The sequence below is a fragment of the Salvelinus sp. IW2-2015 genome, linkage group LG5 (assembly GCF_002910315.2).
Source record: "Salvelinus sp. IW2-2015 linkage group LG5, ASM291031v2, whole genome shotgun sequence".
NCBI lineage: Eukaryota > Metazoa > Chordata > Actinopteri > Salmoniformes > Salmonidae > Salvelinus > Salvelinus sp. IW2-2015.
Genome location: NC_036844.1, coordinates 27,587,883 through 27,615,217, shown reverse-complemented (window position 1 = coordinate 27,615,217; position 27,335 = coordinate 27,587,883). Strand labels below are relative to the sequence as shown.

At 43.2% G+C, this 27,335-nt stretch overlaps 1 protein-coding gene and 1 long non-coding RNA gene across 7 annotated transcripts; both read left to right on the top strand.

Moving 5' to 3' along the window:
- On the top strand, positions 1–26,678 carry LOC111964154 (nuclear protein AMMECR1). Of its 2 annotated transcripts, XM_023987907.2 has the most exons (6): positions 4–1,768; positions 14,278–14,388; positions 23,743–23,857; positions 24,804–24,894; positions 25,026–25,122; positions 25,423–26,678. In XM_023987907.2, the coding sequence occupies exons 1-6, from the start codon at positions 1,323–1,325 to the stop codon at positions 25,535–25,537; spliced, it is 975 nt and encodes a 324-aa protein (XP_023843675.1). In that variant the 5' UTR covers positions 4–1,322; the 3' UTR covers positions 25,538–26,678. The 2 variants fall into 2 exon arrangements, with proteins under 2 accessions (XP_070299758.1, XP_023843675.1); XM_070443657.1 differs by lacking the exon at positions 25,026–25,122 and having other exon boundaries at positions 1–1,768.
- Positions 26,679–26,711: 33 nt separating this feature from the next.
- Positions 26,712–27,270, top strand: LOC139027769 (uncharacterized). Of its 5 annotated transcripts, XR_011479930.1 has the most exons (4): positions 26,712–26,741; positions 26,899–26,982; positions 27,054–27,073; positions 27,180–27,270. It is a non-coding gene; the product is annotated as an uncharacterized lncRNA (long non-coding RNA). The 5 variants fall into 5 exon arrangements; XR_011479926.1 differs by lacking the exon at positions 26,712–26,741 and having other exon boundaries at positions 26,847–26,982; XR_011479928.1 differs by lacking the exon at positions 26,712–26,741 and having other exon boundaries at positions 26,847–27,002; positions 27,039–27,073.
- The last annotated feature ends 65 nt before the right edge of the window (positions 27,271–27,335 follow it).

Genomic DNA, 27,335 nt, shown 5'->3' with positions numbered 1-27,335 from the left:
GCAAGAGGGCGGACGGCACATTTTACGACTGCAACGAAAAGGATTTCAAGGGATGCATGTTTGCTTTCTCTAAGTGAAGTCGGATACAAATAGTCTAATTGTACATGAGAAATTGCAATCGAACATCGGCATCCTCACGCGGTTGAGGCCAAATTGATTAGGAATTGAGGATAGCACAAACAGCATTTTTTCTGCGTAATTCGCAGCAAGAATTCAGATTTGACACGGACACCATACGGTGTGACTACGCATWATGCGTAGGAATCGATCGCAAAACATTTCCTGGATCCTATTTCGGCGTTGAGAAGGTAAATACTGTCAGTGACTACAGATGATCACAGGTCCCCCCTCCCTAACAGTACAGAGGCTACCAGGCTAATGGTAGCCGCTATGAGTCGGGCGAAGAGCGAGAGACCAAACCCGGAGGATTTCGGACAGATGGAATAGAAAGAATGCTGCTCTCTCAAAATGCATCACAGTAGACGGATAACAAGCTGACTCCAAACAAATATACAGCAAACTTTCAGCGCTGACATGACGCTGGGGTTTAAATAAGATGTTTTAAACTGTCCGAGAACTGACAAAATGCATGTGCAAACTGATCAGCTGGATTGTTGAAATGACTTGGTCGGCGCTGACGCTGTCTGATGGCTCAAACTGCATAATAGCCAAATGGCATTTTATTTTGCGTCGACTTGACGTTTGGACCTCCAATATTGGATCAGTTGTCTAGCTAGAAGTTCGGATGAAAGTAAACAACTGGTGCAATGTCAAACTACATGGTCCGGAGCGTAATGTACTATTCGTGCTGAAGCGTATGGGTCCTGCGTACTCAAGCTCCCGACTCCCACACAAAAAGGATTGTCTCTGTTGCGGGGGGTGCAGTGCAGTAGCTGTCACYGCTCCACATCTGGCTACTGACTGGATAGTTAACTAGCTAGCTAGCTAACTGTTTTTCCTCTTGGGAAGCTAGTGAGGTTGAATGAGTTTCTGCATCATTCGAGAGAAAGATTGCTTTGTGAAATCACCTCGGTGGTTATCGTGTTCCGAAGAAGGGACCCGTATTTTGGACAATATCTGAGATCAATCGAACAGTTTGAAGTGGTTCACAGCTGTCTTCTTAGCGAAAACACATAAGGACTTTGCGTAAGTCACGTATTTTTAAAGGCAAAGATAGGGTGACATTGCAGTCTCATCATATTGGATTTAACGTCGCCCGACAAAAAAAAGTGAAAGTGGGGCATTGTCCGTCACACGTATTAACGCAGTGGGATTTGTACGTCTGGTCGGCGTTTCCCCCCACCCTTCCCTTGGTGACGGTGATGGGTCGGAAGCGGTGTGTCGGTGCAGATTGTTCCAAGATGGCGGCCGGGTGCTGCGGGGTGAAGAAGCAGAAGCTGTCGGGATCCCCCGGGTCGGGGGGTCCTGGCGGGGTGGGGGCGGGAAACGGAGTGGCAGGGACCGGACATTGTGGATCGGACTTGGGGATTGGTTCCTCCTCGACTGTGGCGGCAGGGAACATGAATCGAGTGAACGGCCTGGGGTGTCCTGGGGGTAGTAGTAGTAGCACCAACGCGTTGTCCCCAACCCCGGGAGGCTACAACTCAACTGGCCTCTCCCCGAATCTAAGCCCGGGATCTGGTTCGGGAAGTGGAGGCAGGAAGATGGTTGTTTCGGCGGAGATGTGCTGCTTCTGTTTCGACGTGCTTTATTGCCATCTGTATGGATACCAACCTCCCCGAACACCTAGGTTTACAAACGATTCCTAGTAAGTTTCGTCCTAATATTATGTTGTTAAGTAGTAGCTACTATTGCTAACGTTAATGACTGAATAAGCAATATTATCGACTGTGTAGTAAACGTTCTTACCTAACGTTAGCCAGCAAGCAGATAACGAAACAATTGTAATGTAGTAGTGAAAATAAAAGTCAATTGGTTGAGCTGTGCAACTTTCGTAAATTAATATATTGCTGCTGCTACTTGGATAAAGTTTACTTTCACTGGGTGGTGTGGTGCTTACGTCCGCTAGCTAGTTCAACAAAGAAAAACAGTAGCTAGTTAGCATTAAAGGCTATGTTAGCTTGGTAGCCAGCAAGGGCGAGTTTCAACTTTACATTTTAGAAAGTTTAGAAAACACCACACAATTGTTGTGTTACGGCGCGTGGTGTGTTTGTCATTTTTTTTTCTGTGTTCTGAAAATGACACGGCTTGATTATATTCCTTCATCCAAAGTCGAGATCTAGAATTTAACTAGCTGCCTTGTCTGTGTCAATCGACCATGACAGAGGACGGGTTCCCACTAGATAGGCCAGGGGCAAAGTCAAAATTGGCTATATCGTATATTGGCTGTATCGTATAAAACCATAATTTGCCTTTTTGGTCTTAGTTCAAGGTTATGGTTAGGCATACAGTTAGCAGCGTGTTCATAAAGCCTCATTACACATTGACTTGCTAGATGTGGCAACACCAAAGATGCTATTCGATACGCAAAAAAAATGTGAACCACATCGACGGAGTTATCCCTGACAGGTATAATCGACGATACTGATCAGTGATGACACAGGGGCTACGATTAAAATACGATCTAGCCTGTGTTTCATACAACTATAGACATAACTATTTGATGCAAGGACTATCAGGCTGTGAGATTGACTATACCTAACTACATTGCTTGTTTACAAAAACCGTAAGGACTAATTCATTTAGAGACCCCCTCTAGTAATTTAATAGGATATGTCATAAACCCTGAAAGTTACAGAATTGATTCAAAATGGCAGCCATATTGGTCAGGGAGAAATCCAAACCAGTCTATTTGGAATGAACAGCAGTAGAGGCATAGTCCTGATTTTACTTTTGCAGGAAAGTAAATGTAAGTCGTGTGATATGTACATTGTGTAATATAATTATTGTCATATGATTGGGTTTATACACGTTGTGGGTTTTATATGCATTTTCTGTATAAATAGCCTCTAAAAATATGTAAACAGACCATAACTGTAATATATATTTATATATTTATTGGAAAGCTGCGAATGATAATATATGATACAATATCAGTACTTATTGCATTTACAACTTGTCTAAATCCTATCGTCAACTGATTTGACAGTGTATGGCTGTGGATTGACTACATTGTTTGAATGGAATGTTATATTGGCAGTTAATTSGAAAAATGTATGGAATCATTTCTCTAAAACTGTCTGGCTATCTAACAAACATACAGTGCAGATAAATTCTCCAAATGAATTTATTTTAAAACACTGTTTTATCACAGCACTGGTAAGCCATTGTTGATCAACTACCTGACCAACATGGCTGACCTTTGGACCATCATATGAAGTTTCACGACCATTCTAGTACTCTTATTAGTAGCCTACAACCTTAGTTTTGGTTTATGATAGTGTAATTTACAGTTGTCTTCAATCTGAAGGCATAATTGACATTCTTCAAGAATCCATACAGCATTGAATGTAATAACCATTAAAAAGTTGGACAGCTTCTACATATTGTTAATTTAAAGGGGGAGGTTTGTCCACAACACGTTCATGAGTAGAGACAATATTTTATGCAATATTAGGCCTACATTTACCAATGGCATTGTGTTAAAATCCCAATATGTGTATTTTCTGTTGGTAATGACAGTCTACACACTTAGTTAGGCATACATCATTACACCATCAGTTATTACAGCCAACCTAACAGCCAGAGTAGCTTGAGGGAGTTGTTGTCATGGTGGCCTTTCCTTGCTCACAGTAAACATTGGGATGCTATTTTTAATGAGATGCCAATGTACTTTTCTCCTCTAAGGCTGTTAAAATGGTAATTGGCCATTGCACAGCTAGGTAACTGGGAGGCATTCTCTGCATACTAGTGTGCAAGACCACATTTTAACAGATAGGCATCCATTTACAAACCAAATATGGCTCTCAGCCACCTTCTTGTAGCATTGTTACTACCATATACATTTCACACGGACTCTGTCTATACARACAAGTGTTTATTAGAAGAAAAAACTAATGGGGGGTACACACAAGTGTTAACTAGTATATTAGTGCTGTGCCTTCATTTCAAAGTAAAATCAACATCCTGTCCATTATTCTATATCAATGTAGATGTTTGAAACATTAGTGGGAGGCCTGGAGACAAACTCTATTGATACCATTCATTTCAACATTGTTTTCTTCTTTATAGCAAATCCTGACAACATGCAGTCATTTCTTCCTTACTATATTTAACACACTATTTTTCCCGAATGTATAATAATTGCCTGCTTAAAACATACTTATGCGTCAAGGCATTTTGATATTTTTTTAATTTTTTTTATGGACAATAACGTATGGCTATCTTATAGATACAGAGTTTTGCCACCCGCCTTTATCATCATGCCTTTTGGAAATGGCCAGACATTTGTTTATATAGATATGTAAGGGAAAGGGTGCAAATTTATATTTAACATATTTATCTCTTTGCCTCTCCCTTTTAGTTATTTAGCAGACGCTCTTATCCAGAGCGAATTACAGGAGCAATTATGGTTAAAGTGCCTTGCTCAAGGGAAATGTCGACAGGTTTTTCACCCAGTCGGCCCGGGGATTTAAACCAGCAACCTCTCAGTTACTGGCCCAACGCTCTTAACCACTAGGCTACCTGCCGCCTTGCTAAGCTACCTCACACAAATGCATAAGCCGGGTCACACAAAGTATATGCTTCCCATTTTGTTAATGTTGGATAGAGGAAGAGTAGCGGTAGAACCATTGATTGAGAGTTGGACACTTGATTCCATGTCTCCGTTTACACGCGCAGGGATTTCTTGACTTAGAGGTCTATGTATTGACTTACTAGTGTGAGAATCCTGGTAGCTGTTAGTTTATTGGAGGTGATTTCCCCTTGATTCCTAAGTACCAGCTCAGTATCTGTTTAACAGTGAAACTAATTCAGCCTCACTAGACAGTTCTGTCACAAGTGGAACATCTTGTGTATGTTGGGGATACTCCGTATTCATCCAGTCTGAATCAGTGTGTTTTGTGAGTGTTACATGAAGCAGTAACCTGATAGTGCTCAGGGCCATGGTGATGATGCACTGTAATCTGTTGATCCGTTTGATGCCCACTGTCCTAGGATTTAGGGGTCAAGTGAAAGTTCTGCCTGATGTCAGAAAATGGGACTGAAAATCCAAGCAGAGTGTGGCAGATGGAAAGGGATGGAGGAGGTTGAAAGCCCAGTTTAATTTTCCTTCAATGGGAATTTCCATGTGAAATAATTTATTTGATATCCAGTTCCGCTCTTTTGGAAAGATTGAAACAAAACCTGAAAAAAATGTGTTGGGCTGTTTTTCTTCAATAGAAGGCATCTCATACATTCACATTCATATGATTGTTTGAAGTTACACATTCTTAAATAGGGAATTGATCACCCAGAGGTAGTTGTTTGCAACATGCTTGTAATGTTGGGCGGTAATGCAGAGGGAAGAGATGAGTAATGCATACACACATGTTCAAGCCCCTCCCTGCTGTTCTGACATTAGTATGGTACTAATACAGAGTGCTGTCTGCAATCTCTTTCCAGCTATGAAGACAAGGAACTGAACACCGCTCTGCTTTTCTATATTTTAACACCGGTGTCATCTTTATGCTCATTTTAGATTTGAATGGCAAGGGCTTTCCCTGTGTTGAGAGACTTCACTCAGTTCCTCTCCAAGTCTACCCCCACTTGCATTAGCCTATACGTCTAAAATGGAGATGGGAGTAGTCTGATCCATCCAGGCCAGTGTGTTTACCACCAGGAGGATTCAACTGATCAGGTGGCGTGGATCAGCTCCAAGAGGAGGGTTGTTGCCATAACCATGGCTGTATAATATAGCTGCTCTACCAGGGCTCAAATGAACATTAAACCTACTTCAAGCCTCGTGATTTATTCTAGACTACTAGAATGTGGTAGATGAACTGGGCCTGCCAGGTTGAAACCGAGTGCCACACACAACATGGTGGTTTCTACTTGAGGAACTGATGATGTGAGGAACATGACACCAGCCCCTCCCACACCCCATCTGATCTCTGCACACACTCCTGCCCACAACACCAGCTCCACCTGTGACCCATAAATCAGAAGCCAAAGGAGTGTAATATGTGCCTATATGCATGTGACTTATGACAATTTTAAATCTCCTGAATAATTGCCCCCTCAGTGTGAAAGCTGGCACTAAGCTGGGACTGGGTAATATAGTGCAATGTGACTATGGTGGGCAGTGATGTCATCAGGACTGATTAGTAGTCAGTCTGCAGTGGGAAGGTGTCTGTGTGTGAACTGGGCTCCAGATGTAGCAATGCGCATTAAAACGCCCCTGTAGCTTTTTCTAGTGTTTCCACTGTTTGGGATGGCACTTATTATTTGAATGGACTGATTGGTACAGAGGAGAGGATTTGAAGCACCTCCTAAAACATTTCATGTGATGACATACCTCTTCATCTGAACTAATATGTACCTGTCAAGTTCTTCCATTTGGTTCGTTCCACGTCAAAGAGCACCAGAAAGAGGATTGACACCCAACATCTTAGATTGTTCTGAAATAGTTTCTGTTGTTAGAAACAGATAAGATTAGCATTACTTGAACATTATTTTGCCGTAGCACCATACTACTTGTTATAGAGAACTGATACTGTATACTTGTTGGTGTGTGGGGAGTCCATGGGTGGTTTTTGACCATTTATTTGGATTCCTCATGTCTCAGTCATTGATAGAAAAAAAGTTTGTTGAGTACTATATTTATTAGATATTATATAAGTCCAATAAATTAAAAGGGCCAATTTACGTGCAATCAATTAGCTTAATTTCTCACAGATCAAATAATATATTTTTTTAAACAATGTCGCAGGAATGCTAATCTTATCTGTTTCTAACTATATATATATTATTTCGGACAATCTGAGATGGTGGGTGTAATGGCTTGCTGAAATTTATTTGACTTACTCACTGCTTTAAATTAGGACTGAGTGACTAACTGGGCTCAGTTAAATATGCTTGAAAAAGCTTTTTAAAAGCAGCCCTTGTTTGATGTGCTTTGCAGAGACACACTGTCTGTGTCCTCAGGGTTGGACCTCTGCAGTGCAGAACGCTGGTTCTCCGACTGGATTCCATCCCAATGTGTTTTTGTGAGTTGAGATGAAATCGGTTAGGCCTATCACACGTTGCTACCAATGATCCATCCATCCATCACCAATGATCCATTCATCCATCAGCAATGGATGGATACCTAATGGGTAGTGTTGGATCACCCTTTTACTCATGTACACTGAACAAAAATATAAACGTAACATGCAACAATTTCAAAGATTTTACTAAGTTACAGTTCATATAAGGTAATCAGTCAATTGAAATAAATTCATTAGGACCTAATCTATAGATGTCATGTGACTGGGAATACAGATATGCAGGTAGGGGCAGGGATAAAAAAAACAGTGTGTAACTGGTGTGACCACCATTTGCCTCATGCCATGTGACACATCTCCTTTGCATAGAGTTGATCAGGCTGTTGATTGTGGCCTGTGGAATGTTGTCCCACTCCTCTTCAATGGCTGTGTGAAGTTGCTGGATATTGGTGGGAACTGGAACACACTGTCATACACGTCAATCCAGAGCTTCCCAAACATGCTCAACAGGTGACATGTCGGGCGAGTCTGCAGACCATGGAAGAACTGGGTCATTTTCAGCTTTCAGGAATTGTGTACAGATCCTTGCGACATGGGGCCGTGCATTATCATGCTGAAACATGAGGTGATGGTGGTAGATGAATGGCACAACAATGTGCCTCAGGATCTCGTCACGGTATCTCTGTGCATTGAAATTTCCATTGATAAAATGCAATTGTGTTCGTTGTCCATAGCTTATGCCTGCCCATACAATAAACCCACCACCACGATGGGTCACACTGTTCACTATGTTGACATCAGCAAACCACTCGCCTATATGACGCCATCTGCCCGGTACAGTTGAAACCGGAATTCATCTGTGAGCGAGTACTTTTCCAGCATGACAGTGGCCATCGAATGTGAGCAGTTGCTCCCCATCGATCAGCAAATGCTGAAGTCGGTTACAACACTGAACTGCAGTCAGGTCAAGACCCTGGTGAGGACGACGAACATGAAGATGAGTTTCCCTGAGACGGTTTCTGACAGTTTATGCAGACATTCTTCGGTTGTGCAAACACAGRTTCATCAGCTGTCCGGGAGGTTGGTCTCATACGATCCCGCGGGTGAAGAAGTCTGATGTGGAGGTCCTGGACTGGTTTGGTTACACGTGGTCTTCGGTTGTGAGGCCGGTTGGACATACTGCCAAATTCTTTAAAATTACTTTGGAAGCGGCTTATGGTAGAGTTATTAACATTAAATTCTCAGCCAACTGATCTGATGGACATTCCTGCAATCCCCYTGCAAATTGCACGCTCCCTAAACTTGAAACATGTGACATTGTGTTGTGTGACACAACTGCACATTTTAGAGTGGCCTTTTATGGTCCCCAGCACAAGGTGCACCTGTGTAATGATCATGCTGTTTAATTAGCTTCTTGATATGCTACACCTGTCAGGTGCATGGATTATATTGGCAAAGGAGAAATGCTCATTAACAGGGATTTAAACAAATGTGTGCAGACAATTTGAGAAAAATAAGCTTTTGTGCATATGGACAATTTCTGTGATCTTTTATTTCAGCTCATGAAACATGGGGCCAACACTTTACATGTTGCGTTAATATATTTTTTTCAGTGTAGTTTAATCAACCTTTAACACGTTTAATTGAAACCATTGAGAATGTGTCTGCTCTTCACTCTTCAGGCATACACAGCAGTCTGGATGGGGGCTGGTATGGTATGTGAAGATGGTGTTGGCTGTGGGTGGGTGGGGGAATGGATGATGAGTGGAATCGTCAAGGACACAGTATGGCACGTGATGCAATAGGACATCCCTTTAGTATGTGGCCAGAAGGCTGGGATTACTCTTCAGAATGGGCACACAGAACCGAGTGGGAGCTCTGCCAAAAAAGCTAGAGTAGAGGGACAGAGGAAAAATTGCCTGAATTACACATAGCATAGTGAGCATCTAATAGGGGCCTGGGGAATACAATAATTTAATTTTGATTCTCAGTGGTCAGTGGACACAAAGACGATCATGCTGCTGTGTTGTTACCTGCCTGAACGGCAAAGATTATTTTATTTTTTTCTAGCTGTTTAAACCCAGGACACCCCCACCGTCTCCCTTTCATATCTGAAGTGCCCAATGGTCCAGTGTGCTATTTTCATGACTCAGCCATGGGGGTTTTTAGAAAGATTCTCTTGTTTGCTCAGACCTCATGGTGTGATTGATTCATCAGCAGTTCATTAAGATAAATCCATGTTGACTCGCAGGAGTCTGGCTTTTGTAACGCACTGAACCCATCAACCCTGGCTGCATGTCAAAAATGTTCCCTGTCGCCCCTCCCCCCAGAACTCGTAACACTCACCATAGAATGTTTAGTTAGCAGGCACAACTGGCCGCTCACTCGCAAGAGATTCATCATGGATTCTTGTCAGGAAACTGTATGATAGACAAATGTTCTAACCTAAATCCCTTTGAAGTAGAATTTCACGGTTTGGAAATGGAACCTCAGCTTTTGTCAGACCAATGGAAAACAGTCGTTAAAGGTGTTCTTTCACCCCACAATGGTGACTGGGGTGACAACTGCAGCTCTTGTTAAGTGTCCCTACCTCTGCACTTGCTTTCCCATAGATTCATGTCTTGGCTCACACAGCCTCTCTCAGGCTGCTGCTCACCTTATTTGCCAAGGGGTTCATCAGCCAGATTAAAAGCGATTCATCTTAAGTAGGGAGCTGCAGGCTGCGACCGTCAGGCTCTTAAGTTGGCTAGGTCTCTACTGCATAGCCATGAAGTGGCCGGCCTGACGGATGGACTGACTCACTCACTGGCTGTCTGGAGGAGCTTGTCTGTCTGAAGTCAACCTATTACAGCAGAGCTGCCCACTCACTTCGAAAGTATGGAGTTGTCTGTCTGTCCCTTGAGAGATCACTTCTTATTAGGATCAACTGACATCAATCAAGCAAGTTTGCGATGCCTCTGTCTTACACACACACTTACTCAGACATACTTTTTTTCTCCTGTGCAGTCTTCCTCTTCTCTCTACAGTCTTCTTTCAGACTGTGAAGTGTTTGTCCACTGTTGTGTTATTCCCAGGCGCTTATCGAGTGCTGTCTGTGCAGTCCAGAGAGGTCTTGATTTTAATGTAGATTGCTCCTCAGCTATTCCTCACTCTGAACACATGTTGAGGATTAAGAATATTGACATTGTTGATTAGTAAGCAACTGATTTCTCTCTCCACCTCCTTTCCTTACTCTATCATATTCTTTCCCAAGACCGTCTTTCCTCCCTCCACTCTGTATTGCCCCGGCTTTTAAATATACATGAAGTCATGAGCTTCAAGAAAGGCATTGATACTAAGAATAGATGCATTTTATTTTCCTGGCCCTTTCTTTTTGAGGTGGTCATCATGGTAGATGTATCTACCTCCACAATGTGCCCTGCTGGACTGATGTAATTCTTCTTCTGGGGAAGTGAGTTTATACAATAGAGAGTGTATTAATACTCAGCTCAGAGATGTCTCCTTAAGTATGAATGAGGCTGGAACCCTCATACATCATCCTTCTCTGCCCAGATCAGGACTAGTTAAGCTATTTGAAAGTGGTCTATATTAACAAAGTGTATTAACCCATGCAAGTATTATCCTTTTGTGTGGGAACATACTTAGTTAGCGACAGTAATCCTGGGGGTAATTGAGAAAAGGTGCAAAATCTCTTAGGTGATTTGAGGGCTAAGAGGTGGAGCTGCTGCCATGCTTTTAGGTAATTAATTGGACACGCTAATCTGCAATATTCCCTGCATATAAGCATATTGTGTGGGTGTGTTAAACATGTACAGTTGAAGTCTGAAGTTTACATACACCGTAGCCAAATACATTCAAACTCAGTTTTTCACAATTCCTGAGATTTAATCAGAGTAAAAATTCCCTGTTTTAGGTCAGTTAGGATCACCACTTTATTTTAAGAATGTGAAATGTCAGAATAATAGTAGAGAGAATGATTTCTTTCAGCTTTTATTTCTTTCATCGCATTCCCAGTGGGTCAGAAGTTTACATACACTCAATTAGTATTTGGTAGCATTGCCTTTAAATTGTTTAACTTGGGTCAAACGTTTCGGGGAGCCTTCCACAAGCTTCCCACAATAAGTTGGGTGAATTTTGGCCCATTCCTCCTGACAGAGCTGGTGTTGGGGTTAAGGTCAGGGCTTTGTGATGGCCACTCCAATACCTTGACCTTGTTGTCCTTAAGCCATTTTGCCACAACTTGGAAGTATGCTTGGGGTCATTATCCATTTGGAAGACCCATTTGCGACCAAGCATTAACTTATTGACTGATGTCTTGAGATGTTGCTTAATATATCCACATCATTTTCCTTCCTCACGATGCCATCTATTTTGTGGAGTGCACCAGTCCCTCCTGCAGCAAAGCACACCCACAACATGATGCTGCCACCTCCGTGCTTCACGATTGGGATGGTGTTCTTCAGCTTGCAAGCATCCCCCTTTTTCCTCCAAACATAACGATGGTCATTATGTCCAAACAGTTCTATTTTTGTTTCATCAGACCAGAGGACATTTCTCCAAAAAGTACGATCTTTGTCCACATGTGCAGTTGCAAACCGTAGTCTGGCTTTTTTATGGCGGTTTTGGAGCAGTGGCTTCTTCCTTGCTGAGCTGACTTTCTGGTTATGATGTTATAGGACTCATTTTACTGTGGATATAGATTTTTGTACCTGTTTCCTCCAGCATCTTCACAAGGTCCTTTGCTGTTGCTCTGGGAATGATTTGCACTTTTCGCACCAAAGTACATTCATCTCTAGGAGACAGAACGCGTCTCCTTCCTGAGCGGTATGACGGCTGCGTGGTCCCATGGTGTTTATACTTGCATACTATTGTTTGAACAGATGAATGTGGTACCTTCAGGCGTTTGGAAATTGCTCCCAAGGATGAACCAGACTTGTGGAGGTCTACAATGTTTTTTCTGAGGTCTTGGCTGATTTATTTTGATTTTCCCATGATGTCAAGCAAAGAGGCACTGGGTTTGAAGGAAGGCCTTGAAATACATCCACAGGTACACCTCCAGTTGACTCAAATGATGTCAATTAGCCTATCAGAAGTTTCTAAAGCCATGACATTTTCTGGAATTTTCCAAGCTGTTTAAAGGCACAGTCAACTTAGTGTATGTAAACTTCTGACCCACTGAAATTGTGATACATATATTATTTAATTTTTAATTCAATCTGTAAACAATTGTTGGAAAAAGTTACTTGTGTCATGCACAAAGTAGATGTCCTAACCGACTTGTCAAAACTATAGTTTGTTAACAAGACAGTTGTGGAGTGGTTGAAAAATTTGTTTTAATGACTCCAACATAAGTGTATGTAAACTTCTGGCTTCAACTGTGTGTGTTGTTTTTTGTCGGTAGAGACTGAACATAACATGTAGGCTACTAAGGGTACTTTGTCAGTTTACAGAGAAAGCAAAGCAGTATATCTGCTGGTGCACGAAATTCTCTGGGCACACATAACGCAAGACAAAATGTCACTGACTGCTGCCTCGCTTGATTTTAAAATAGATTTTAGCTCAAATAGATTTTAGCTCCCAATGCGCAGTCAAACTCAAACTATGGTGCTGACTGAGTCTATATATGGCCATGACAAACAGGCAGAGTAAACTGGACAGGTTGCTGCTTTGACAGAAAAGGTTAGCTTTACTTTGATCCAGAGAACACCTGAATGTAAAACCAGAGAGCTATGCTCTGTCTAATAGCAAACTGTAACAGAAACCTCATGTAGCAATCTTATTTTTAGTACTTGCTACACATTGTCAATCAATATCTGTCAGTGCAATGTTAGTTGAGAAAGACCTTTGTTGTCAGTGTCACCACTAGGAATGTGAGAAATCAATTCAAATATTGTGTCCACAATTGTTTTTCTCAACCCTACAGCGCATTCAAAAAGTATTCWGACCCCTTGACTTTTTCCACATTTTGTTACGTTATAGCCTTATTCTGAAATCAAATAAATAGTCCCCCCCCCCATCAATCTACACACAATACCCCATAATGACAAAYCAAAAGCAGGGTTAGAAAATGTTGCTAATTTATTCGAATTAATTTAAAAAACATATCACATTTACATACGTTTTCAGACCCTTTACTCAGTACTTTGTTGAAGCACCTTTGGCAGCGATTACAGCCTCGTGTCTTCTTGGGTATGACGCTACAAACTTGTCCCACTTGTATTTGGGGAGTTTCTCCTATTCGCCTCTGCAGATTCTCTCAAGCTCTGTCTCGTTGGATGGGGAGTGACGCTGCACAGCTATTTTCAGGTCTCTCCAGAGATGTTCGATTGGGTTCAAGTCCGGGCTCTGGCTGGGCCACTCAAGGACATTCAGAGTCTTGTCCCGAAGCCACTCCTGCGTTGTCTTGGCTGCGTGCTTAGGGTCGTTATCCTGTTGGAAGGTGAACCTTTGCCCCAGTCTGAGGTCCTGAGCGCTCTGGAGCAGGTTTTCATCAAGGATCTCTCTGTACTTTGCTCTGTTCATCTTTCCCTCGATCCTGACTAGTCTCCCAGTCCTTGCCGCTGAAAAACATCCCCACAGCATGATGCTGCCACCACCATGCTTCACCGTAGGGATGGTGCCTGATTTCCTCCAGGCGTGATGCTTGGCATTCAGGCCAAGGAGTTCAATCTTGGTTTCATCAGACCAGATAATCTTGTTTTTCATGGTCTGAGAGTCGTTTAGGTGCCTTTTGGCAGACTCCAAGCGGGCTGTCATGTGCCTTTTACTGAGGAGTGGCTTCCGTCTGGCCACTCTACCATAATGTCCTGATTGGTGGAGTGCTGCAGAGATGGTTGTCCTTCTGGAAGGTTCTCCCATRTCCARKGAGGAACTCTAGAACTCTGTCAGAGTGACCATCGGGTTCTTGGTCACCTCCCTATATATTGTGTGTAGATTGATGAGAAAAATAAATAATTTAATACATTTTAGAATAAGGCTATAATGTGGAAAAAGTCAAGGGGTCTTAATACTTTCCAAATGCACTGTAAGTGAATCCTGGACCTTCAAACTATGTATTGGGCCAAGATTTTAACTGATGTTCTAATGTGTTTAACTCTAAAGGTCCTAACATTGTCTTCCCTTCTTTCTCTTACAGCCCGCTGTTTGTCACATGGAAAATAGGCAGAGACAAGCGGTTGAGGGGATGTATAGGTACATTTTCTGCCATGAACCTCCACCCAGGACTCAGGGAGTACACCCTTACCAGGTAAGCCACTCTCTTAACTTGATCATGCCCAGAGTTTCCAAGCATGTACTGTACTCTTCTTTAGGCTAAACCACTGATATCAGTCTTTACATTGTCTTGCTTTTCCCCTAAACAAAAGTCTCCCCAGGGACCGACATTAACGCTGGCCCGGGGCCAGTAAAAACATGTCGGACCAGTGGATCTCGTCAATCACTGTCCCGACTGGCCCAGTAACTTTTCAGTTTATTTTTGCGTTCCAGTTGAACATTTACCTGCTCTGTTGCAATCTACCATTTATTTAAAACCATTGAAGACTAAACACCGAAAAGTCATGATATTTGTATTTGAGCAATATGATTGGCCGCTCATTCAAGCACCACCACACTCCCGCAAGTGACATCAGTTGATACCTTAACACAGCACACACAAGCTGTCCAGAGCAAAAATATGCACTCATTCATCCATTTGCGGAGCTTATTGATTTTAGGGAAGGTGATTTACAAAAGTAAACCTTCAATAGTGAACATACTAACAATATGCTGGCTACTGTTGATAGTCTGCACAAAGACACCTAGCATTCATCTTGGCTGGCCTACTGTAGCCATTCAATATATCGCGTTTGTCTTAAAGAGTAACTTTCATTTAAAAAAAATAATGTTTGATCGAAAACCAGATGATTTAGGCATAGTTGTATAGAAATGCGTCAATTCTGGTCTTTATTTTGACAGTTCGTTGCAAAATATATATATTTTGGACTTTTTGTAGTAAATCTAGCTCTTTTTGCCCKTAGRGCTTCAWCTCTTAACCATTTGAAATGGTAATGTAGGAACACTTATGTCATCTCAAGGGAGGGGTTTGGTATGAAATACACTCTCTTCTAGCTGTGCTGGGTGGTACCACCTCAGGTCTTACTATAAAAGCAMGTGACCGTGTGCCTTATTTGGCAATGGACTTGGTAAGTGGAGTGTGCCACTATATTTTGCATGATGCTTCCCTTGACTAGACTACTGACGTTACACAATTTAAAAGTAAGGCATATTTCCGTGTATGACCAAATAATAACTTTTTGCTTAGCGTTTCATAAACATCTATGCGCTTTTTACAAAGGAAAAAAAACATGTAGGCTTTGAGGATTATACGTTTATATTCATAGCTACATTCATTTTAAGAAGAAATAGATGACATTGGTGGTCATGTCAAGTCGTTGTATTTTTCCCCAACTGCTATGACCGATCGGTGGCACAGTCTGCTCGACAGTTGCAGTTCAGTGGTTGTGAATTCTAATCCCACATGGGGCAGATATATATATTTTCTTCAAATCCTTTATGTTATGCATCTGTGCCCACTCACTTCTAATTCTGAAAAGTAAAAGCATACTTGGGAGAGGGGTCGCCCTGGTAGTAGTTGTAGGGGCTTGGGTACCGTATAAATCTGTGAATTCATTTCACCATTGGAAAAAGAGCAACTGCGTAAATACTGTAATGCAGATTGGATTGAATTGAGCCTTTAATCTTAATTTTCAAGGTGAAGATTGCACTTTTCTTCCCAACACAATACCGAAATACCACATTTCAAAGATTTGTTTTGCACACCAGGGGGAATTTGAACTTTGACCGTAAGTGGCAATACATGTCAGGAACTCGGTGCCTGACCATTGAGCTAACTGTTCAGAGCTGTATTTGCTCGTGAAGCACATCATGTTATTATCAGAGCATGTCAGTGGACTTCTGGTAATAATGTTTTTGTGAGATCGGGTACAACTATGTTTATCCAGCCCAAAAATGTATATTTATGAGCAGTTCCCCCCACCACCAACTTTTCACCTGAATGCATTTTTTTTTATTTGAAGGGGTTGGGCAAAGGTTGAAATTGGGATTGACAGTTACCCTTTAAAGGGCAAGCATCCAATTTTTAGCTGTAACATTTATTTTTTCAAAATGACATACTTTAGAAACAAAAATGAATGCAATCAATACAATGCAACTCTAAGGAATAGAGTAATGACTTGCATTGGTAAATTATACTGAACAAAAATATAAACGCAACATGTAAAGTTTTGGGCCCATGTTTCATGAGCTGAAATTAAAGATCGCCAACATTTTCCATACYCACAAAAAGCTTATTTCTCTCAAATTTTGTGCATGAATTTGTTTACATCCCTGTTAGTGAGAATTTCTTCTTTGCCAAGATAATCCATCCACCTAACAGGTGTGGCATATCAAGAAGCTTATTAAAAAAATATGTTCATTACACAGGTGCACCTTGTCCTGGGGACAACAAAAGGCCACTCTAAAATGTGCAGTTTTATCACACAACACAATGCCACAGATGTCTCAAGTTTTGAGGGGGTATGCAATTGGCATGCTGACTGCAGGAATGTCCACCAGAGCTCTTGCCAGAGAATTTTATGTTAATTTCTCTACCATAAGCTGCCTCCAATGTCGTTTTAGAGAATAAGGCAGTACGTCCAACTGGCCTCACAACCACAGACCACATGTAACCACTCCAGCCCAGGACCTCCACATCAGGCTTTTTCACCTGCGGGATCGTCTGAGACCAGCTACCCGGACAGCTGATGAAACTGTGGGTTTGCACAACCGAAGAAGTTCTACACAAACTGTCTGCAACCGTCTGAGGGAAGCTCATCTGCGTGCTCATCGTCCTCACCAGGGTCTTGACCTGACTGCTGTTTGGCGTCGTAACCGACTTCAGTGGGCAAATGCTCACCTTTGATGGCCACTGGCACGCTGGAGTGTGCTCTTCAAGGATGAATCCCATTTTCAACTGTACAGGGCAGATGGCAGATGGCGTGTATGGCGTTGTGTTAAGCGAGCGGTTTGCTCGCTTTGCTCAACGTTGTAAACAGAGTGCCCCATGGTGGCGGTGGGGTTATGGTATGGGCAGGCATAAGCTACGGACAATGAACACAATTGCATTTTCAAATAAAAAAATTAATAAAATGTTATGTCACGTGCCGAATAAAGGAATACAACCTTACTGTAAAATGCTTACTTACAAGCCCTTAACCAACCATGCAGTTTTAAGAAGAATAAGAGTTAAGAAAAAGATTGACTAAATAAAATAAATGAGCAACAATAAAATAACAATAACGAGGCTATATACAGGGGGTACCGAGTCAATGTGCGGGTTACATGTTAGTCGAGGTAATTGGAATAATATGTACATGTAGGTAGGCGTAAAGTGACTCAATGGCAATTTTAATGCACAGAGATACCCTGACGAAATCCTGAGGCCCAATGTCGTGCCATTCAGCCTCCGCCATCACCTCATGTTTCAGCAAGGTAATGCACGGCCCCATGTCACAAGGATCTGTACACAATTCCAGGAAGCTGAAAATATTCCAGTTCTTCCATGGCCTGCGTACTCACCAGACATGTCACCCATTGAGCATGTTTGGGATGCTCTGGATCAACATGTATGACAGCGTGTTCCAGTTTGCCAATATCCAGCAATTTCACACAGGCGTTGAAGAGGAGTGGGACAACATTCCACAGGCCATAATCAACAGCCTGATCAACTCTATGTGAAGGAGATGTCGCACTGCATGAGGCAAATGCTGGTCACGCCAGATACTGACTGGTTTTCTGATCCCACGCCCCTACGTWAAAAAAAATATATCTGTGACCAACAGATGCATATCTGTATTCCCAGTCATGTGAAAGCCATAGATGAAGGCCGAATGAATTTTATTTGAGTTGACTGTAGAATCTCAGTAAACTCTTTWGAAGTTTTTGCGTTTTATATTTTGGTTCAGTGTGCATTGCACAGCTTTTTATTACATATCATAATAACCAAATGTAGCCTATTAATAGCTGAATGCAGAGAGAATCATGGCAACCTATAGGCCCTGCATGACCCCAATGCATTTAAAAACGACACCATGTCCGGGCCAGTAGAAATTGTTTTTGGGCCAGTGAGAAAAAAAAGTTAACGTTGGACCCTGCACCCTCAGTGGAAGATAAAAGCAGAGCAGCTGGTTCTGACCCGTCAAGTACTATGAGGCGGAGGGTGGTGACCAGTGACCGGGGAGACGATTGTAGGCACTAGCAGGAGCACCGTGTCTGTTCTGTCTCCTGCTGGGATATCTCCACATTTTTGCCTCATAGGCATGAACAAAAAGAGAGGAGGGAAGAAGGGGTGACAGCAAATCTTTTGGGAGAAAACATTCACCCAACACTTCCCTTTCGTTATATTAAAGTAAAAAAGATGGCAGACATGTTTTGAGTTCTCTGGGTGTGAATCTAGCTGTCTTTTTGCGTTCTTATTATTCTGTCACTGAAAGGAACACCCACCATCATCGAAACAATTCTGTCTTGTTGGGTTTTGTAAGGAAATGGCTAATTCATTGGGGAGAAGCAGCATGCCAGGTGGACAGGAACAAATAACACTATTTGAATGGGCAGGGGGTGCACGTGAGGCTGAGCTGTAGCTCTCTATCTCTTTCTCACACACATACAGTGGCAAACACACTCACTCACAGGCACACATACTCACTGACATCTGGAACTGGTCTCCTATTGGCTACAAGTTAAGACTCCTGCCAGCCTCCTATTGGCAAGCGCTGTTGCTAGGATGATTCCACACTGAGGCCTGTAGAGGAGGTCATGCACTGCAACAGAGTTCAAGCTTTCTGCTGTCACAGAAAATGTCAAGTTTACTGGACTAAATCACTTAATTAATTTGATCTGATAACAACATAGGAGCCCATACATTAATATTTAAGCAACATGTTTTGTATTTATTTAGTTGACATGCATATTTTTGAACAGCGTCAAGCAGAGTATTGGTGTGATAACTGTGTTTACACAAGCGTTTGTTTTGGTTGAGTTCACCGTAGGTACAGTCAAGGTTCGAGGAGAATGTTTTTTWAAAGTTTCCTCAGTGGATTGAACTGTATCTAGGTACCACAAATGGCAGGCCTCTCGGTTAATTTGTTTTTCAAGAGTTGGGAGGGAGGTTGGGGGAGGGGGAGAGCAGTGTGTTGTGAGGGGGAACCAAAAAAAGCAGGCCGAAGCGTCCAGATGAGGATGCCAATAAAGCTGATGGTTTTGTTCACTCAGCCCGCCTGCCTCTGTGGGRACTAATGTCATTAGTGAGGCCTGGGGTACTTCTGGGAAAAGGGGGCCTTTTGGTGTTTAACTCCAACAGTAATGTTATCAATATAACTGGCTTCTTTGATCAAATGAAAGATTATCCTTCATGTTTTGCATAAAAAAAGTAATGCTATGATTTTCTAGCTTGTTAGCCGTGTCTGATCATAAGGGCTGGGAGTTGCTAGGGACCTCACGATACGATATTATCACGGTACTTAAGTGCCTATACGATATGTATTGCGATTCTATATGTATTGCGATACCGATGCTCCAAACATACTGCTACCCATATGTCTGCTGCAGAGGAACAAGAGAGAGCCATGAAGAAAACTAGTTTTGTTCAGTAATGGAAATAAAAGTGCTGAAAAGAAATTGGCTCCGTATTTAAAAAGAAGATGGAGAACAAGCAATGAGGAAAAATACTCAAGTTTTTGTGGAGGTACAGCTAACTAGCGCAAAAAAGTATATTACAATATTGTCAAAACGATACAATATATCGTCAAAAAGTAATATCCCAATATGCAACTATATAAATTGTTTTCCCCCATCACTATTGATCATGTATTTATACTGAGCCGAACAGACAGGCCAGCTTTAGTTTCTGTTTCGGTGCTTGTGCTAAACATCTCGTGGTTGTTTTGGTTTTCAGACACTTTTCCCTCCCACTGCATTACAATCTCCCTGGTTTTTGTTATTCATATTTATAGATTTCCTAATGCCACAATCTCTCTCACCAGGCAGAACAGAATGCATGCTTAGGAAGATGTTTGTGTTAAACACACAGTTAGGCTATCTTCTGACTGTAGGGAGGACAAAACAGGCACAAACAAGAAAATAACCATTGTCCAAGCACGGCACACCTCTGCCGTTGAGACCTTTTAAAACCAATGGTTTAAATGCTCATGTTTTTCACAGAGCAGAATGTTCATGGCAAAAGTACAGGATGATTAAAATGCAGATGGCTGCAAGCAGCTATTGTACCAAGTAACCGTTGTCCTTTAATTATCCAGTTAATGTTTAGGGACTTTAGGCTTTTTAACTCAGCAATTCTACAGAACACCCCTCCATCTTACCATATACAAAAACATAACTAGGAGATTGTACCTTTTGAGCTTGTGTGTGTGTGTTTTCAGTTTTGTCTAGGTCAAAGGACCTTTGGTGCTGAATAAATCATGCAAAGCATGTACATGGAGCGGAGGAACGGCATGGCCCCAGGGACCTCCAGGAGGGGTTTACCTCACTGAGAGATGCTGCTCTGTGCTCAGCTTGCCTCAGAAATGTATGGAACTCATTTACACTGTCATGCCCAGTTCAGATGCACCATTGCCTGTTTTAAAGGCAATTATTTACCAGTGCATTCATTTGATGAGTGGTCTGTCTCCCTAGAGGGGCCAGGTCTCCTGGAGTTAATATCAACCTTCATATCAGTATCGACCAGTAAAGGATATAATACAGTACAATACAGTATTTTATGCAAAGTAGGCCTACTAGGCTGATTTGTATTAAATGTGCTTCTTTTTTTTTTATTCGTTTCTAGAAGTCTTTCTTGGTGTGTGATTTTAATCAACCTAATAGCCTCTCTGGCCCACAGTGGGGGAGAGAGGATCTGGTTGAGCTGTGTGTGTGTGTGTGTGTGTGTGTGTGTGTGTGTGTGTGTGTGTGTGTGTGTGTGTGTGTGTGTGTGTGTGGTGTGTGGTGCAGGGGATGAGACAGAGTATCCGACAATCCAATAAAGAATGCATTACCTTCAGAGTCTGGGCAGAACTGGTTTGAATGTGTCTGCCTCTCTGTCTGTCTGTCTGTCTCTCTCTGCCTCTGTCTGTCTGTCTCCTTCTGCCTGTCTGTCTTTCTGTCCGTCTGTCTGTCTCCTTTTCTCTCTGTCTGTTTATCTGCATGTGTCAGTCATGTGATCTGCACTACTGTCAACAGGGCCTTTCAGCCTTGCTGCATGGCCTCACCCTCCCAGTGATCTGACATGCACTGTATCAATGTCATACATGAGTGTGTGTTGGTTGTCCTGTTTCAATATACTATGAAGTAACTGACAATGTTCTCATCTCTTCTCTAATTTATCTCTGCAAACATTTACGTTCCCCTTCATTGGTAGACCCTGTCTACAACTGGTATTAAAATAGCTTTTCCATTTCAGATTATAGATACCAATCCGATCACCGTTTAGCATCCACATCTGGTATTTAATCATTTAATTCTGTCCCGTAGATAAGCGTACATCAGGAGTCTTGGTCTGTAGAGGAGGAACAGGTTAACGTCAGAGGATCTTACAAAGCATGTTTTGTCTCTGTGTTGCGCTTGAAGTCCAGAGCAGCCATTTTGTAGAGGTTGCGATCATCTGTTTGTTTTAGTAGACAGCCCTTTTAGAGGGCTGCTAGCGATGTCAAACTCAATGACCTGGTGCTCTGACACTGCCAGCCAGCCAGGCTAGTTACATTCCTGTTGTACTCACTCTCAGGTGCAGTCTTGTGTTTGTATTCAGCTATAGGTCTATAAATGTGAACATATGTGAAATGCAGTATTAATCCAAGCCAGACCTATTTGGATAAAAGGGTCAGCTCAGTAAAAAGACAGATTTATTTGTTTAATGACTCTTCTGAGAGGATAAGCTTCGCTACTCTCCTGTGAGTGCCAGAGGTATGTGGGTGCTGTTGTTTGTGTATCCGTCTCCTGTCTGGTTAAGATTTGCCAACCCTGCCCTCTAGTCAATCAGTCGGATCTGCAGCCAGCAGCATGTAGAATTCCCCTCTCTCCCATGGAATCTTACACTGGCGCTGCAGAGAATGGCTGCAGCAACACAGACGTTAGAACGTCTCCATGGCTGTRGTCTAGCCACTGAGGCTCTGAGAGCCAATGTTATAGCAGGTCAGGACATTCTAGAATATGGGTGGACTGTCTAAAATCCAACTCACCACTAGGCTAACTATGTTGTTAGCACAGGAAAAGGGAGGGGCCAGTGAAACAGGAGAAATTCCAGATATTGGAAGGGCCTGACTCGTGGGGAATGTCATTGTTGCTTGCTAAGGGCCTCTGTGAAATGCAAGATAACCTTCTGAAAGCTCTTGAGTCTAGATTGAAGCCTCTGAAAGTGTTTTAGTTTAGGCTTGTCTGTTTGTTCTGTACAAGAGTGCTGTGTTGTCCTCCTCAATACTCACATATACACAAAAATGGATTCCCTTCACTCCGCCTTAGCTGCCCAGTAATCTGCTGCCTTGTCAGGTCCTCTGCTTATCATTCCCTCAGCGTGCCCTCAGCGTGCCCTCAGCGTGCCCTCAGCGTGCCCTCAGCGTGCCCTCAGCGTGCCCTCAGCGTGCCCTCAGCGTGCCCTCAGCGTGCCCTCAGGTCCTAAGAAGTCAATTACTCTGAGAGATCATTTGCTGTGAGGTGTCGTCCACAAACAGTGAGCCGGCCTGTTTTATGTCTTCGTTATGTTGCTTCTCCATGCTCCTTTCCCACATCTCCCTCTGGTAAGATAAATTAATGGGCCTCTTTCTACTGAACTCAGCTTGTCACTCCCAATCCTGGACTGAAAGAAGCAGAGTCCTATTTAACACATCATGGACTTAAAAGGGATGCTGTTCAGCGTTCACAGTTCATCCCGTGTGTTGTTACCATATGAGTGTTCTAACAGTACAAATATGTAGAAGAGGCAGCACTATGACAGCATGCCATCACCACATGGCATTTCACTCCTATGGGTGAATTAGGACAGCGTGTGGTGGTAGGTTATGGCTCATGGAGACTGTAACTGACTCCATTCATCTGTGCTGTCATGACATGAGCAGGAAGATGGTGTGCCGTCGTGTGCAGAAAGGGTGGTGGCAGCAGTCTTTTGTTAGGATGGAGTGGAGTGGGGGAGAGAGGGAAAATTAGAATCTGATATGAAGAGTCTGTGGGTCCAGTCAATCAGAGACTCACCTGCCATCAGGTCATTCTATTTTTACATCCCCTCAGATGGGCACTTTCTGAAATGTAGCACGGAAGATATCACTTCATGGCTAATGTCTTCTGAAAGGATAAAGGAAAATGCTTGCAGGGTTTCTTCATTTACATGTTCTCTTATCAGAGAGATTTGGTCTTTCTTTTCATTATAKACATAATGCCATGTGGCTCATAGTAAGATGAGATGAAACGCAAATATGTACTTTGGGTGGACATTGTCATTGATAATCTGTTGGTCTTCCAGTTGAAACTGGTTCAAAGTAGTGCAGCTGATGTTGTCCCTAAACGTCCCCTGTTGTCTCCACAGTGCCCTTAAAGACAGCCGCTTTCCCCCCGTGACGAGGGACGAGCTGCCACGCCTCTTCTGCTCGGTGTCTCTGCTCACCAACTTCGAGGACGTCGGTGATTACCTTGACTGGGAGGTAAGAGACTGAAACAAGACAGGTAGCTATTAATTCATCTTATGCAATACTCTTCAGTCATTTTATTTTTATTGAAATTAAATAGCCTTCACATATGGGAATCCAGCAGTTGAGGTTTACAGTGCACTGGAGAGCAGTACACTCTCCACACAGAGCAGTACGCTCTCCACACAGAGCAGTACGCTCTCCACACAGAGCAGTACGCTCTCCACACAGAGCAGTACGCTCTCCACACAGAGCAGTACGCTCTCCACACAGAGCAGAGCAGTACGCTCTCCACACAGAGCAGTACGCTGGGAGAGACAATCTCCAGTGTGAAGTAGAGATGAGAATGAAATGGGAATAGGCCTCTGCTGCAGTTTCTGGTTCTGAATGAACTGGACCCCATTGCAGCCTGGAGATCCACACAGCAAGCATGATTTAGGCAGACAAGTACCATACACAGGCAGTCTGTCTTTGTTGTGAGGACGTAAGCAGTGACCTTGCTGACCCAGAGGGGGGGGGGGGCGGCGGCAAGGGCCCGTGGCGTGGGTGGGTGATTGTGTGTCACCCGCAGATTTTGAATTCTAACTCGAACAATCCCCCGAGCTATCTTGACCGGATTTTGACCCTCAACCAACAATCTGATTTGCCCAAAAGGCACCAACTCATCCAACTGTAGGGTGTTCTGTAGATTGTTCCATAAGTGAGGTACGACGAAACTAAAAGCTGTTTTTCCTAAATCTGTAGTGACAGACGGAATTTCAAGAGTTAGCCCTCCCTGTGACCGGGTATGGTATCTCATACTTCTATAGGTTAGTAACACTGTTAGGTAATGCTGCAGTTTTTCTGGAGTGTTTGGCCGAAGACATGTAGTGTATATAGGCATGTGTCTGTTGTTCCTGTCCATTCATGTGATGTCTGTTCTTCCCTCTCTGTCTCTGTCTCTCCTTTCTCTGGCCTGTAGGTGGGTGTTCATGGCATTAGGATAGAGTTTTTCAATGAAAAAGGATCAAAGCGCACCGCCACCTACCTACCAGAGGTCGCAAAAGAGCAAGGTAAGTGGAATCGTGTGTCCCATCACCGTTGTATAATGTCTGTATGACTGAAGGTCTTGGTTCTAGAGAGAAGTGGGATTCAAGGGGACATAAAGGGGGATATTCAAGGGGATATAACCTTCTCTGTGCAGGATGGGACCACATTCAGACCATAGATTCCTTACTACGAAAGGGAGGCTACAAAGCTCCCATCACAAATGACTTCAGGAAGACCATTAAGTTGACCAGGTAAGAGAGGCTGCTCTCCTTTCACACCGGTTGCTGACTTCCACTGCTGCTGGCCTTGGCTCTGCCTTCAGTGTAGATGATGAAAGTGTTGCTTACTGCTGGGAATATGTGACTGGTGCATCATTACTGTAGGGGACCCTCCCAAAGCCCACCGTGGTCTTGTTTGCCACAGTACAGACAGAAATCAGTGAAGGAGTACTGCTGTATCCATAGCAGCATTAGGGTGTAGAGATTCTAGTGCCACTGCCAGGTAAGTTGGGGTAACTGTTCCTTCTCTAACTTCCCTCTCCTCTTGTTTAGGTACCGTAGCGAGAAGATGACAATGAGCTATGCTGAGTACATTGCCCACCGCCAGCACCATCACTACCAGAACGGCACCGGGCACCCTCTACCCCCATACAACCATTATTCCTGACAGCGAGCCGCATGACCAATCACTGGACCTCTCTGCCGACCTTTTCCCAGGAGAGCCCGCCCCCTCCTGGTCTAGCTATCTCTACTACTGTACCATTTTATGATGATAGTTTCCGTTGCCATGCTGACGCTCTCCCAGACGTTGACGTGGCAACGGGTGGCAAAATGAGCATCAATTGATGATGACGAGAAAAAACTAAAATCTTTTATTTTTATCCTCCTATTGATTTAGTTTTTGCAGCATATATATCAATATCTATAACCCCTTTAGTTTTTATTTTTGTTCACAAATACTCGATTTTCCTAAATGTATTATTTTCAAACAATCCTAATCAGGCTTTTGATTCTGTGGATGGAAGCAAGTCATATATATGGTGAATTCGTAATGCATAAAGGTATAGGCTCATATTTTGTGTAGGCTTAGCTACAGTGTCCCATCTATTAGGGACATGTTTATCTTTTTCTGTTGAATCCTTTCTTAGTAGCCAGCTTGGCATTATGTGTGTCATGTGGCAAGCCAACAGCCGTTCTGGAAGACTCAATTTTGCGATTCTTCTCAAGAAATAGACTAATGTTGGTTTGGCCTTTGTAACCCGTTGTAGTGCTGTAGATTGTAGGGTTGTGATGCCACGCCACTAGTACTTGCTGGTCTTTTTTATTACATTACCCCACACGTGTTTGCTTTTCTGTGTGTGGTTAGAAGTTTGTTGTTAAATTCACATCCGACAGGAGATTGAAACCGCTGTATTAAATTAGGAATAGGATCATGACAAAATATTTGACAGAGACGTTCATTTCCACCCCTGAGTGTTTTGTAATGAAACCTGCAAAACTTGAATTGAATTTGTTCGGCTCCAGCTCAGATATTTTCACCCGCTCTTCTTTCCAACTTGAGAAATGTATGGAGGAAGCCATTTTAGCATGATCATGGCTGCGTCAAAGGAGGTAATCTGTCCCTTGTCTCTGTGAAGCAGGCCGCTAGTGAAAGTGATCCATAGGGCTGGAGGGTGTGATAGGATTGGAGCGTTGACTGCAGGGCTGGAGGTTGTGATAGGGTTGGAGAGTTGACTGCAGGGCTGGAGGTTGTGATAGGGTTGGAGAGTTGACTGCAGGGCGAGTGTTGATAGGTTGGAGAGTTGGACTGCAGGGCTGGAGGTTGCTGATAGGGTTATGGAGGTTGACTGCAGGGCTGGATGGTGTGATAGGTTGGAGAGTTGACTCAGGCTGGAGAGTTTGATAGGGTTGGAGAGTTGGACTGCAAGGGCTGGAGTTGGTTGATAGGGTTGGAGAGTTGACTTGCAGACTGAGGTTGTGATAGGGTTGGAGAGTTGACTGGCAGAAGGCGGACAGCGGTTGTGATAGGGTTGGAGAGTTGACTGCAGAGCTGGAGGTTGTGATAGGGTTGGAGAGTTGACTGCAGGGCTGGAGTTGTGATAGGGTTGGAGAGTGACTCAGGGCTGGAGGTTGTGATAGGGTTGGAGAGTTGACTTGCAGGGCTGGAGTTGTGATAGGTTGAGAGTTGACTGCAGGGCTGGAGGTTGTGATAGGGTGGAGAGTTGACTGCAGGCTGGAGTTGTGATAGGGTTGGAGAGTTGACTGCAGCTGGAGTTGTTGATGGGTTGAGAGTTGACTGCAGGCTGGAGGTTGTGATAGGGTTGGAGAGTTGACTGCAGGCCTGGAGGTTGTGATAGGGTTGGAGAGGTTGACTGCAGGGCTGGAGGTTGTGAATAGGGTTGGAGAGTTGACTGCAGAGCTGGAGGTTGTTGATAGGGTGGAGAGTTGACTGCAGGGCTGGAGGT

Excerpts from the sequence above, each read along its gene's own strand:
- LOC111964154 (XM_023987907.2), top strand. The coding sequence starts at position 1,323 with ATGGGTCGGAAGCGGTGTGTCGGTGCAGATTGTTCCAAGATGGCGGCC. Across the intron at positions 24,895-25,025 it reads AGAGGTCGCAAAAGAGCAAG|GATGGGACCACATTCAGACC; the intron begins GTAAGTGGAATC and ends TTCTCTGTGCAG. Across the intron at positions 25,123-25,422 it reads AAGACCATTAAGTTGACCAG|GTACCGTAGCGAGAAGATGA; the intron begins GTAAGAGAGGCT and ends CCTCTTGTTTAG.